General features: G+C 35.4%; 1 protein-coding gene across 2 annotated transcripts in view; it reads right to left on the bottom strand.

The window, feature by feature from the left end:
• The window catches only part of LOC124364138 (protein Wnt-10a), a 70823-nt gene that overhangs the window by 34629 nt on the left and 21249 nt on the right, over positions 1–14945 (bottom strand). For both annotated transcript variants that reach the window (XM_046819368.1, XM_046819367.1), the window contains exon 2: positions 5657–5895. In XM_046819368.1, coding sequence (XP_046675324.1) covers positions 5657–5895 — 239 coding nt within the window. The remainder of the gene's footprint in view (positions 1–5656; positions 5896–14945) is intronic.

Below are 14945 nucleotides of genomic sequence, written 5' to 3'. Positions count from 1 at the left end.
ATTAATGACAATCTTTTGCTACTTAGAAAATGGTGTTTAATAAACAAAGTGCAAGTAAATGTTAGTAAAATAAAAGTTATTGATTTTGATTTCTTTGGCTTTGACATTCCTTCTCCTACCATTTTTCATTTATCAATCTGCAATACCAACCAATCTACCTGTCGACCTTTAGAAAAAGTAACATCTATTAAATATATAGGAGTTTTGCTTGACAAGAAACTTACTTTTGAACCTCACACCTTAGACTTACTCAAACTTAAGATCACAAATTAGAAAATGTTATTTGTTAAGAAATTTTTATAATACATCACTCTTGATGACCCTTTATATTGCTTTAATTGATTCAAGAATACAGTATGATTTGGCATGCTGGTGGGAGGGGGTACTTACAAAAAATTAATAGCCAAGATTTATTTACCATCAGATGTTACAGAAGGCGGATTCAAAGACTTTCAAATAATGCTATATTGTAATCATACTTATTTGTAATTTATGTATTTTCATAACACTGGTCACACAATTTGTTAAAGTGGCCAGTTTAAATTTCTCAAAAACATATATGTAAGTTTTGTCATGTTTTTTATTAAGAGAAATACAATTAATTTGTAAGGATGAGGTGCACTGCCATGTTTATATAATTTTTTAAAACTGTACTAATAAGAAAGAACACAGTGGAAGATAGAAACACTGTTCACAGCGCGATCTCGTGGTCAGACCTAGGAACTAGCATTGGTGTGACAGCACATCACAAGCGAATTCCAGCCCTTATTAACAACATCAGTGAGATATATACGGTCGGTCTTTTCTTGGGCTGCAGGAGTCGAGGAATGGGTTCTGTTGAAGTTTTAATCTATTTTAAGTTTATTAAATAATTGATATGCAAATATACGTTATTAAGTGTTAAAAATAACAATATATTAACAAATATAACAGTAACTCGGCAATGTTCTATACTGTATTGCACAAGAAATAAGAATAGAACATACAAACCACCATCTAGATGGTGATATATGAAATAGTAAATTCTCAAATATTTATTGTAGCGACAGTAGAATTGTATAGCAAACGTCTCGGTAACTTAAAACTAAAATTTAGATTTCCATACCACAACTCTCTTAAAGAAGCGTACGTTTTGTTCATTTCCATTTGTTCGTCTCCAATCAATTCGGGATCACTCTAATAATAGTTTATTGCCAAAATCTCGTTCGCATTGTAAAATGGGTAGGACGCTAAACAGCCTTAAAAATGCCTTGAGCATTGAGGAATTTTGATAATCGGGAATCTGTACCCTATGAACTCTAGCCTGTGAGGCCAAAGCGTTCATAAATCACCGGCCTGTACCTCGCAGTCCGGTAGTTTTGTAAGAGAAATTGAAAGAGGACTATTTCAGCACATTACAGGAATCCCAAAAAAGGGAATAGAGAGATGCTCCGGGGAATTACCTAGTTCAGTATTAGTATTGGACAATGTTCCATAAATAAATAGTGTTAACTCTCGAACTTGTAAACAAAAGTATAAGTAATCACCATATCTGGGCAGGGCATTCCAATTCAAAATATTCCCAAATCAATGTTTTTCCTAATCTAGATGCATGTTATCATCCAGCAAAAACGTTTTGGGGCAGTCTACGTTTCGTGGGAAAGTCATGATACACTTATCCAGTATCCATATTTTAAGTTTTTGAAACTGAGAAAGAAATTGAATTAAAAATTTTACCTAATTTGCTGATTCAATTTACGACAGTCGAAGACCATTGTGTATCAAAACAATTCTTATTTACTTATACACTCATTCTCAAACATTTTTTCCATTGACAACTCATACTCATAACACACGATACTCGCAACAAGTCGCTATTACAGTTTCTATATAAAAACAAAACACATTAAGCATAACAAATTCCTATTATATTTCCCACGTTTTGTACCGTAACGTGTGTTTGAATTACAACTTCGTTGATGTGTTTCAATTACCTAATATTAACTGGTTTAAAAAACGCGTGAAGGATTGGTTACTATCGTTAGATGCTGAGTAGATAGACTTATTGTCCCTTATTATCGACGAACTTCTAACCGTTCCTCACTTTTTATTGCTGTTCGGTCTGTCCTTCACTATAATTACCATAATTAATACTTAAACTACAGTGCAGCAAAACTGGATTTATACTCGGTTGTATATTATTATCAATGTGACTCATCAATTACCTGTGTGCTCACCGTTGTCATTGCCATCCAGTCCAAATAAATTCTATAACCCTTTAATAATCTCAAAATTACAAAACTACTATTTTTTCTTATAATACAATTTGTCTTTTGACTTCTAATATTCACGACCAGAGCCTACGCAGAGGACCTAGGCCCATGTAGGCCCTTCCCAATTATATTACTCTTCTTTTTTCAAATTTTAGTGGAATTAAATAGAATTAATACTAGGTTCATATAATAAGTAATAATTAATTAATTAAGTACCGTATTGTTGCACTCTGGTACATGGTTTCAGACATTGTATGTATGTGCATACGTTTGTTGCAATACGTGTATAGGCATATATGTATATGTGTTTTATTGTACTATTTTTGGGAAAATAAACCATTTTCATTCATTCACCATAACGATACTCTTCACCGAAATGATTGTTACTTCTATGCCCATTCAGCGTTTTACCTTGTAATCAATATAAGTCTTCTTTGGACCAAGAGAAACCTATGTACCAAGTTTCAAGTTTCTAGGAACTTCCCATCACGACTTATCGCACAGATAAGCTGAGCACGCTGTGCCTTAGACTCGGGGAAGTCTGAAGAATGAGGTGCTCTCATCTGAGGACCGGTCACGTGATGTGACGACGAGTGCAACATATAATGGACTGTCTTATGGAGTAATTGGTCTAAATCGAAGCTAGCATTCAGATGTCCGACTGACTGATGTCGGCATGCAAATAAGGAAGCCGACGCGCTGTCGGTCAGCTGTGGAGACCAACATGTTGATTTCCTCGAGCCTTCCGCCGATTAGAGTAGCCGAAGAACGGTTTGCAAGAAGTGAGATGTGGGGACTGCCTGCAGAATGTCTAAATCGGCTGAAACAACAATACGTGCTCTTTGTTAGTTTGGAGAATCGCTATGGAAGTGTGATATCCAACCGTAGTTCTGCTGGCCAATAAAATGTACATACTACAAACTGAACAATTCACAATTATTGTGTGCCAAAACCGTAACTAAGGCCAAATATCTTTTGGGTCCCAGACCTCATGATTACGTAAATGTTTATTTATGAAATGTAATTGTTTCAAAAAAACACAAAAAACAACTTACACCGTAAACCAAGTAAGAATATTACGATATTCTTATTTATATATACTTTAAATATTTAAATTACATTTTAATTCGATAAACAGGAGACTGTACAAAAGTAATTTCTTTGGAAAAGTACGAATCTGAGCCAACCGACACTCCAATGTGAATTCCAACTATCAAAATTACCAAGAGAGGATACAGATTGGACCGAAATCCATAGTCTATTCAGGAAGTCCAGATAGTTAAGAGATTATACAAACTGAAAACGTTGTCAACTCCATAGTCTAATCCATCAGTCCAGATTGTTAAGAGTTTATACAAACTGAACCAGTATCAACTCCACAGTCTATTTCAGCAGTCCAGATTGTTAAGAGTGTATACTAACTAAACCAGTATCAACTCCATAGTCTATTCAAGCAGTCCAGATTGATAAGAGATTATACAAACTGAACCAGTTTCAACTCCATAGTCTATTCCAGCAGTCCAGATTGTTGAGAGATTATACAAACTGAACCCGTATCAATTCTATAGTCTATTCCAGCAGTCCAGATTGTTAATAGATTATACAAACTGGGCCATTATCAACTCCATAGTCTTATCCAGCATCAAGATTGTTTTGTCCTCCTCCGTAGACTAATGGTTATAGTCTCGGCTCTATAACCGAGAGATCACGGGTTCAAATCTCGGGGAGGTCCAGTCATGTACTTTGCACTTTTAAAATAAAAACCAGTGCACTTCGAAGCCGGCATAGCTGACGCTGCAGCTTAAATGAGAATAAAAGATTGTTTTGAGCATATAAAACCTGAACTAATTATCAACTCCATAGTCTTATTTCAGCATCAAGATTTATTTAGCGTTATACAACTTGGACTAATATCAACTCCATAATCTATTCAAGCAGTCCAGATTGTTAAGAGATTGTACAAACTGGACCATTATGAACTCCATAGTCTATTCAAGCAGTTCAGATTGTTAAGAGTTTATACAAACTGAACCAGTATCAACTCCAAAGTCTATTAAAACGCCCAATTTGCTACAAGGGTGTAACAAATTTTCCTTATAATCCATAGAGCACAAAATACTGAACTAATATCGATTCCACGTTTAAGCGGTTCAAATGATCAAGACCCCTTAATACAGTGGAACTCTGTGAAACTGGACTTCTGTAATCAGGTGGATTTTTAGGAGACCAGAATGTCAGTTTCTCTGCAGAATATCTCGAGAAAGAATTAGTAATTGACCCTAAAAATTAGAGTTTAACTTAAGCTAACCCTTAACACTGCGCGACTTGTAGTCTGACCTACGTCTGCCCTTTAAAAGTAATAACAACATTACGAGATTTTAAATGGAATTTCATGGGTTTAAAGAAAAATTTTTTTTAATACGGCTTGTTACTCACTTTAAAAAGACAAACACTACGGAATGATACATTAATGAAAATAACTATCTTACTTTCGGGTGGAAAGAGTTAAACTACTAGTGGCTTTAATTTATTTAAGTTACTATTAAGTACTGGAATAAGAATGAAATTTTAGACTGTTTTAGTATAAAACACATTGAAATATAAGTTAAAAACTATAGGAAAATTATTTAACCAAATTTAATAGTTACTTCAGAGTACTTTTCTTTTAAACTTAGTTTCAATAGAGGTTATTTGGAGTTTTGGCCTTAATATTGGCCAGGTTTTACCAGCACTGGCTAGCTTAAAACTAGGCCACTATAGTCGCTAGCTATACAAATTGTCAGAAATGGTTATTAACAAACCGCTTCGATGTTATCCCGCTTTGTAACCAGTATCAACACTGGACTACCAATTAGAACGGATTATTTTAGAGTGTTTTCAAAACCCGACATAAAATAAGTGCTCAATCAGATTTACTATTCGTGTTTTATTGGATTTCCCTCTCTTACTTGTATTAGATCCATAAAATACATAGACGTGCTAAATTGTGAAAAACCATTTCAGTATTTGACTAACCAAGAATCATAAGAGGTTTCCACACGATTATTTGCGTGTTTAATCGAAATTACATATACTCTAGTTCTGTGTTTCCTAACAGATAATCGCTTAATTGATTTGATAAAATAATCAATGCTCGGCTCACGAACAATTTTGTTGATAACATTTGGATTTCAAGGAGGTATCCATCAATAGATCTCACCCTAGTTGACATGTAGAGCGCTAATAAGCATTAACATAAGCTATTGTCATCTTGCCAGGAATGTGAATTCATATCCAACAGTCAATTGAACTTTGCTATCAGTTCAATCGAAGAAGGCAAATTCTCATTTTAAAACCTAAAAGGAAACTAGAACGATCTCATACAGTAAATTACCAAATCAGACGTAATCAGCACATAGCATTACCTTTTTGCAGAATAGAGCTGCTGTGAGGGTTTCTATTTTTGGTGTTGAGGGAAGAGCAGTTCCATCGATGCCACCTGAACTGATATTGGCACTCCTCCACTGCCATCTGGAGGCCGTGGAAGGCTGCAGCCGTGACGTCAGGGTACTTGTGGCAGAGCTCCAGCTGCCCCTTGGTCAGACCAGGGAACGTCTTGCAGACCGTCGAGGTCGGGGGGAGGTCGTCCCGCAGTCCCTTCACCCTGCAACACAACCGGGTGAGAAACAAGGGCAAGGCTGCAGCCATGAAGTCACGGCTATCATTTTTGCCATGTTTAAAATTTGATGTCTCAATGAATACGCATGCGATGTGGTATTTCCTTGACCAGCGCTTTGACCAAGAAAATGGACTGGGGAAATCCCATCCAATGGCTCGCATGATTTCCTGATCTTATCCAGCTTGAAGTTTTCCTATTGGGCTACCTAAAACATTTTTTGTGCGAAACACCAATAGACAATATAGATAAACACCAATGTAGACACTCTCACAGCGTGTTACTGTAGAAACACAAAATGGGGAAACTGTGTAACCCCTGAACGTTTGTTAATGCTAGAAAGTCAGAGTTACTAAGTACACGATGTAAACGAGAGTAAATTTAGGGAGGCGTGTTTGTTTTGTTTGTAATTAGTTTTGGTAAACACAAGAAAAACCAGATTGTGTGCTTTTAATATGGGGGGGGGGATATCTTAAAACCACTGACCTTCCACGTAGCGTAAGGTTAAAGATGCGGGTCTCTGACCGAAAGATGACGGGTTCGATTCCCAAGGAGGTCAATAAAATTTGCAGATGGGTTTGTACCGTTCCCTCCACATTCACTTAAAATGCCACTGGGATCGAAAAGAACCCCTTTATCAAAAATCGCAGAGCACTAGAGCCGATTTCGCTAAGTGATTACAGACGCCGGCAGTAGGGTGAAGTGCACCCAGAGAGAGCGGTGCTGGAGGTGTGATGATCGGTACAGGTGTCTTCCCGAGGTACTATTCGCTAAAAGCGTGTCAGCGCAAGAGAGATATGGCCGCTATTAAGGAAACACGGACCATCGGAGGTTCCCACGCGAACGGAATGTGAACTGACAAAATAATACCATTACACCAACTAACTCTAACTGCACCTCGTTTTATTGTCCGTACGTGTCGGAAACTGGTCTTCTCGTTGTTTTGGTCAAAGTTTGTCAGCCTCTCGAGGTCTGAATGGATCATTTGGTCATCACGGGAGATAAGTTCCAGAGGGTTTGAATGGAATGAAAGGAACTGTGGAATTCATCTCTGACCAATCTAAGGATTTGTTAGATATCACTCTCAGCTATGGTAAGCATTAAGAGGAATAAACTATTAGGATGGTCACTATAATAAATTATTTGTTAGTGGTGAATATCAATTAACCTGAGAGCAATAATATTTGATAGTGTAACTTCAGAATATTCAAGTGTAACGCAGGTTGCGTTTGAATTATTTAGAGAGGAAATCTTCAGGAAAATTCCGACAGCAACTAAACATTTTTTGTGACCGTTAGGTATGGTGTTTATAACTAATAATTGCTCATTAAATCAATTTATATAATTTATGAAGTTATATGTTGTGCTAGTGCTTTATGACAGTTGAAAATTTTGGTGTATAAAACCTTCACTAGGGATTTCAAAAAAATCTCGTAATTATGTAGGTTGAAGTTTTAAATTCCACGAAAATAGAGTTAAATGCAAGCCTTAAAATATTCCGAAAACTAAATGTCCAACAATAGAAATTGAGTAGAATTATACCAGTAATTTTGCATAGTATATACATAACAAATAATACATGCCATTAATGGCAAATCCATGACAGATATTTTAGGTAGTTAATGACGGAAGCCTTCGCGGAAATTTTTCCCCTTTGTTCTATTATATGCATTGTTCCAAAAATAACTTAATTATTGTTTTAGGTTCTTAGATGAAAGAAACATAAAAAATATATTGAAAAGTTATATTTATTCAGACAACTTACAGTACAACTACGCTACATTGGAATTTTGCGATTTATTCGTGAATTCAGTGGTCGATCTTAAGAGGTAATAAATAGCTGAAATTGAGGAGACAACTGACTTTTTATGCTAAGGAAACTTGGCGTCCACACAGTTTTGAGTAGCTGGGAAGATAAATAGAAAATTAAAATAACCTATTTATGATTAAGTAGTTAAAGGATAATTTTAAATTTGAAACAATTCAATAGGTATATGTATGTTGCAATATGGTAAATTGCAGTGCACATAACGATATATATTTGTAATAGTGTGATGGTTTTTATCAATGGAATTTAATTCTGAGTCCAATAAATTGTAAACCGCAGTCACTGTAGAAGATTTTTTTAACGAAGCCAAATTGATTTTTACATAAAATTTTATATTTTTCTAAATGTTTCAAAATACGAATTGTCATTATTTTTTAAATATTTTTGATAAAACAGGTAAAACCGATATTGGTCTATAGTTGGACATGTCTCTCTTTTCACCCTTTTTTCAAGAGTGGTTTTACTATAGAAAGTTTTAGTTCCTCCGGAAAAATCCCTGTCTGAAAAGATTTTATTAAACCAGCCAACGGAGCAGAAATCTCAAAGACAGACTGTTTAATGACAGAGGTTGGAATGTTATCCCACCAGACCGAGTTTGTGTTCTTAAGGCTGATTATAATTCTCTGAACTTCCTCCGGGTCAGATGGGAGCAATAACATTGTCGGCTATGTCTTTCCGTTTTTCTCCAAAAGTTTTGCAGAGGATATTTTACTGTTTTAAAATCTTTTCCAACACTTTTTGAACACTTTTTCCAACATTTATTGAAAGAATTTGTAATTTCACTAGGTTTAACGATTGTTTTCCCGTTTACTATCAAAGTTACACTTCCTTGCTGTTTACTAACCAGTTTGTTACTGACGAGTATATTGAACGTACGTAGTAAAAACTCGGTGCTGATGCAACTGTTTTTAATGTCTTCAATAAAGCGCGAATAAATTTGGTTTCACTAGTACTGTATTCGACACTTCGTCAAGGTTGGAATGTATTCCTGATGGAGTCTACCTTGTTACCGGCCACCCCACAAGTTCCTGAGACTCCCGGATGGCTTGGACGGTGTGAGGGAGGTGAGCTACCTGTCGGAAGAACTTGCCCGGCTCTGTAAAAGGAGAGCGGGCCAGTAACTCTCTTGCGGGATTCCTCCCAGAAGCTGCCGATTGTAGTCGTCGGATGCAAATGTGCCGCCTGCGTACCCTCGAAGACTGACACCGCCCGTTCGCCTCGAAACGTTATGATCCCGCCGCTACAATCAATGCTACTAGCTTTCCCGGGAAATAACGGAATGCCTTTATTGGGACCGATCCTGAGCCGCTAGGTCCGTTAATTAGCGTCAACACAACGTTCACGGTCTGTCCAGCTTGGGAGTTACTTTTGAACATTGAAGGTCAATCACAACAGTGCAGCTTGGGAGTTGCTTTGGAACATTGAAGGTCAATCACAGCTGTGCAGCTTGGGAGTTGCTTTTGAACATTGAAGTTCAATCACAACTGTGCAGCTTGGGAGTTGCTTTTGAACATTGAAGGTCAATAACAACTGTGCAGCTTGGGAGTTGCTTTTGAACAGTGAAGGTCTATCACAACTGTGCAGCTTAGGAGTTACTTTCAAACATTGAAGGTCAATCACAACTGAGCATCTTGGGAGTTGCTTTGGAATATTGAAGGTCAATCACAACTGCAACCATTTAAATTCAATTCAATTTTTCAATTAAAAAACATCTTTATTTCGCCAAAAATATATGCAGTTTTACATAAATATAGAACATTTTTACAAAATACAACCAAAACTATAACATAACATCAAAGCAAAAACTACAAAAACGAAACAAAGTAGGGACCCCATAGGCATTACCTGTGTTGGGGTTTCCGTCAACATGTGGAAACAAATCAAAACAAAAACCTCGACAAAATTCTGTGCCACTTAAAAATTATTCAAAGTTTAAAATACACATCTGATGAAGTTTTATGCTCCTAACTATGACATTAAAAAAGATTAAATATAAACACTATACATATACAATAATAATTCAAAACTAAACCATAGAAACCCTATAATACAAACATGTATTTTTGAATTTAACAAAATTAAGTGCCGTATTTACTTAAACAGAGAAAAATAAATAAGGCATAATGTCAAATATTATTGTGTCTCTACATAATTACGCATACACACATACATAAAAAACAAAGTCCTACAATATACTCAATAGCAATTCCTACACAAAAAAAGGAAAGATATTTAAAACGTAGATTTACTTAATATTTTTGAGATATTCATCAATAGTTTTCTTGTGTAAAAAGCCAAGTTTTGAGATTGATTAAAAAACGATTTATAAATGAAATGAAAATGAAATGAAAAATGACTTTATTAGAGGCGAAGTTAGGACTATAAAGTCCTCTCTACCACTTAACCTCATTTATACTGTAATATTCTCCAATGATTCCACTAATTACGTTAAAAACATCTTGGCACTGTACAACTGAAAAATTTTTGATGAATTCTGAACAAACTTTACGCAACAACGTACTCTTTTGGATACAGTAAAGTCGAATTGCACTGTTAAACAAGAGACTTTATTCAGGTTAGAGATGTAGCCTCGAAAAGTGTTTTATAATAAATAACATAATATTAATAAACTTTTAACACTTTTAAACTTTTATTTTTCTTTACTATGTACATTTCGGAATCATTGATTCCATCTTCAGGTACAAAAATAATTTATTCAGCATACGAAAAATTATTTATTTCATTTTTGCTGAAATAACTTTTATTCATTTATTAAAGACAGTCGTATAGTCTCATCTATTTTGCATACAGGGTATAACAAAAAGGTTGGGCTGACTATGTATTTTCAAATTCGGTGTGCGATTCTAACCTAAAAATGAAGAATTACTTTCTAATTTCCTCTTCGTTCAGCTGCTAGCCACCATTTTGTATTTTTTATTAACAAATAATTATCTCTAAAACTAGTAAAGCTAAAGAAACCAAATTTGGCACATAGGTTTGAATTAACAACAGAAAAATAAAATGGCGTTATATTCTTTAATATTATTAATTTTTGATGCCTATCAGAAGACAAAATGTTTGCTTGTTTTGAATTATGCAAATGTACCTTTAAAGCGGTTGTGCTCGCGTATGCCTATACGGATTTCGTCGAAAGTAGTACCGTCGGAACTGGAAGAAAATTCTCCAAATAGTTGATGTCTAGTATATTTTTTATAACTATCCTTCTTTTTTGTTATTTTTTTACTTTAAAAATGTTTCAACAGACGCCATTTTGTTAATCTAAAAGAAAATAACACAATTATTTTTAAATATTTCTCGTACCAAATGTGCTAAATTTGGTTTCTTTAGCTTTAATAGTTTTAGAGATTATAATTTATTAATACAAAATGGTGGCTAGCGGATAAACGAAGTGGAAATGGGAAAAACGTTATTCTTATTTTTTTGGCTTAAAATCACATATAAAATGTGAAAATGCATAGCCAGCCCAACCGTGTTATTACACTCTGTATAAGAAGATCCAAAATCACTCTTATTCCTTCCAGAAAAATTATTTGGCTCACCAGCGTTCTTTTATCATGGATTCCTTTTAATGTCATGGATTTTTTAATTATTGATTATACTAAACGCGTTAAATTAAAACAGTCCATACTATTTGAAAACTTTTGTTGAACTCATCGGGAATCGAACCCGCGACATCTCGGTGAGAGACAGCACCCTTACTACTAAGGTACGGTGTAGGTCATTCATAATAAGGTCTGAATACACGACTTGGCTGATAATGATAATTATCACTGTTCTCCAATCAGCTCTTTGAGCTTTTGTTTTGATTATGTGGTAATCATGCACAAACAGTCCTCGATCTTTTCCTGATTTGTTTGTTCATGTTGCTAGAGACGTTAAACAATATACCTCTAGTGCCAGGCAATGTTATTGGATTCTTCGTCTAAAATTTGTTATTGACAATGGATGACTTGAAAGGATTATAGGATTTCGATCATTTGCCATCACTATACGTTAAAAAATAGAATTTCATTGATTAACATCTTCCCCTTGTTCTTAGTTTTTAAGTTTGTTTGCATATTTTATGCTTATTAGGGGTTTTGACACTTGAAAAAGAGGGTAGATTTCTATACTCGAAACGTAGTGTTTTAGCTTTTGGATTATACAACGATGCCAAATGTCCGAAATCCTATTATCATTTCAATGCTATTGAAGTTCAATGCTGATTGCGAAAATGACAATTTCGTTTAGTTTTCAAAAAAGTTAAATAAATTTGCCAGCCTAGTCAAGTGAACGCTTTTGTTGAGATCGTTTGCTGCCTATTTCCAAATTAATGATACACTGACTGTGTTATGTTCAAACTAATTATAGTACATTAAACCTCAACGGCGAGCACTTGGTGTTCCTCAGGGTTTAGTGCTCGGTAATTAACACCTCTGTTGCTCTATGTCGCTTCCTCTATGTCTAAATACCGAACGTCACTATTTATCTCGGATCGACCGGCCGACTGGAGATTACGGAAAGCATCGCGCCGGACCGTACGTAACGTACGGAGCCGTAATCAGCGATAATTGAGGCCCCGCATGCCGAGGATGCGGTTTCCGAGGCGTCACTCGCGGACAAAAACTCCTGCCGAGCTCCGAACCGATGTCAGCCATCGCGCTAAATGAAGTCCACATTAAGTATGATTTAAGTTAATTTAATTTCTAATTTGTTTTTCTAACCGAGTCAATTATCGTGAACGTTCGTGGAAACGATCGGCCAGTGTGGGAAGTGGCGTCGCTGGAATGAGGACCGAGAACATTCTTATCACACGAGCGACGCGGGAAAAAACATCCGCATATTGTGTCTCCCGTCCCCGTAAATCTGGGAGCATCGAACGGCCTAAATGATCTTTCTTTCGCATCGGAATCCGCGCCGGGCTGCAGCGACGGCCTTGGGAATCGTGGCTCCGTCCGGGTTTGTGTTGTTTTATGCTTTAACAAATAGAGGATTTGTACTGGAGATTTGATTATGAGGAATTTTAATGGCTCGTCTCTTTTATTACATACATGCAACTCCAAGCATTTGAAAAATAACTTTTCTTATATTACTCTCTTAGCAATTTATGAATAAAAGTTCAGATTGGGAGTGCCGATGGCCGAGCGGTCTAAGACGTTGGACTTTGAGTCTGAGTTTTGCAGGTTCGATCGAATCATGTATGTGACCATAGCAAATTTTACCAGAACCATCAACCTCGTACTGTATCGACTCTCCCTCTTATTCTGTTTCATAAGATCCTCATGCAGGCCAGAGACCCACGAGGGCGGGCAGAATAAGGCTTAAAAGGATCGGCTTCTCCTTTTTTAACTTCTTATTTTAAAATCGGGCAGATTATGGGTAATAAGAGACATAATCATGAATAGTGTTTAAATGACCTCTAATTTTTGATTCTGTCAAGAATTAACCGTTCTCCTTTATAGTTTCTTTCGACAAAACCTCGAAAATATAGTATAAAATAAATAAATATTTTTGTGGAAAGTTTTAGTTTTATTCTCTCTTCTCCAGGTACACATACCAAGTTTTTAAATGATTGATTATGTATTATTATACATTTTTGCAAACTGTTTTTAACTAAAATATCTCCAACAATTAAAAAAAAGGGTCTCAGGCACCCTAGCTACAGGATACGTCCTAGTCCAGCTTTATGTAGTAAATTAAAGTCACTTTTTTGTGTTGGTCTGTTTGTGCATTAATATTTTCTAAACTACTTCACGGATTTTGATACGGGTTTCACTGTCGGATTCGTTATGAACTAGGGCAGTTTTCTGAGTATAATGCGAAAAATGATATTTGTGAGCGCTTTCATTGTTAATACTGACTAAACCTTAATACTTACAATAACGATTGCTGGGCCGTAGTTTATTGAAGTGATTCGATTGGGGAAATAGTTGGAGTTGGAGTCGTACCGACTGGCACCATTAACCTTTTAATGTCATGACATTCCATCTGATTGGCAAACTGAGTGAAATTTGGTACTTCTTGTAATTACCTCCTACCAAATTCTGTTCTTACCTCAGAGCCATGGAGGTGGTTTAATTAATTTTAGTTGGGCTAGTTTTTTTTTTTTTTTTTTGTTTTTTTTTTTGCTTTTATAGTTCCAACCTTTTCAGATAAAAACCAAAAGGTTTGCTACAAAGTGATTTAAGACTAAGTTATGTTAGCTTATCCTTCCCAGAAGGAAGGAAAAATTGAGGAATTATATAGACATATAAAAGACTGAACATTGGGTTTCCAAATATTTTAAAAGTCTCCAAGAAACGACATTATTAATTTACGACAACGGGAAAATACATTTTTCTAATTAAAAAAAATATGTTTTCTATTAAAATTATACTTAAGTAAATGGCACTTTTCAAACATAAAAATGTAACTTCATACCGTAAACGACAAGCAGCAATTCTGCTTCTTGTATAAATGTTACCCAGGGTCTTCTTGGGACTTTTTGCATCGAGGAACTTGCGGCAATCCTGCTTCTTGCATAAATGTTACTCAGGGTCTTCTTGGGACTTTTTGCGTCGAGGAACTTGTAGCAATCCTGCTTCTTGCATAAATGTTACTTACGACTTTAGTCTAAAAGTCTGACAGCATGCAGAAGAGATCGAATTAGTACTGCATCACTCTGAAGAAAGATATCTAATCTGCACAAATTCTGTTCAATAGAGCTCCAACAGGGTGGTTTTAAGTAACCCTTACAAACTAAGTAAAATGTCAGCGATTCCGAATGTAGATGTCTATATGCCATCCTTGGCACACAGAATTCTTACACACAGAATTGAGTAAGAGTGCAGGATAAAAAAATAAAATGTTAGTCTAGGTCATTCCCCATATACTTGTAAAATAGCTTTGTTGGCAATGTATAACTGTAAATTATATTTATCTCAATTTTAGAATAATCCTTTAACAAAATGTGCATTTTACGTTTTTTTACTCAAAACGCAAAGGTAAAGAAAAAGTTATCGCTGACAATAAAACAATGTAAGTGAAAAATATATATGTAATTTAATCTTACTTTCACACAAGCAATCAGTGTATAAAGTGACTTTGTTAGAACACATTTTCCGTCCAGTAAAAAATTTTAGGTCAAATTCTAAAAATCATATGTAAGATATAATAATTATTTTAAAAAGTTAATTTGTAAAATTTGCAACTATGTTGACATTGAGAAATT

Source organism: Homalodisca vitripennis, chromosome 6 (genome assembly GCF_021130785.1).
Source record: "Homalodisca vitripennis isolate AUS2020 chromosome 6, UT_GWSS_2.1, whole genome shotgun sequence".
Classification (NCBI taxonomy): Eukaryota; Metazoa; Arthropoda; class Insecta; order Hemiptera; family Cicadellidae; genus Homalodisca; species Homalodisca vitripennis.
This window is presented reverse-complemented; position numbering and strand designations above follow the sequence as displayed.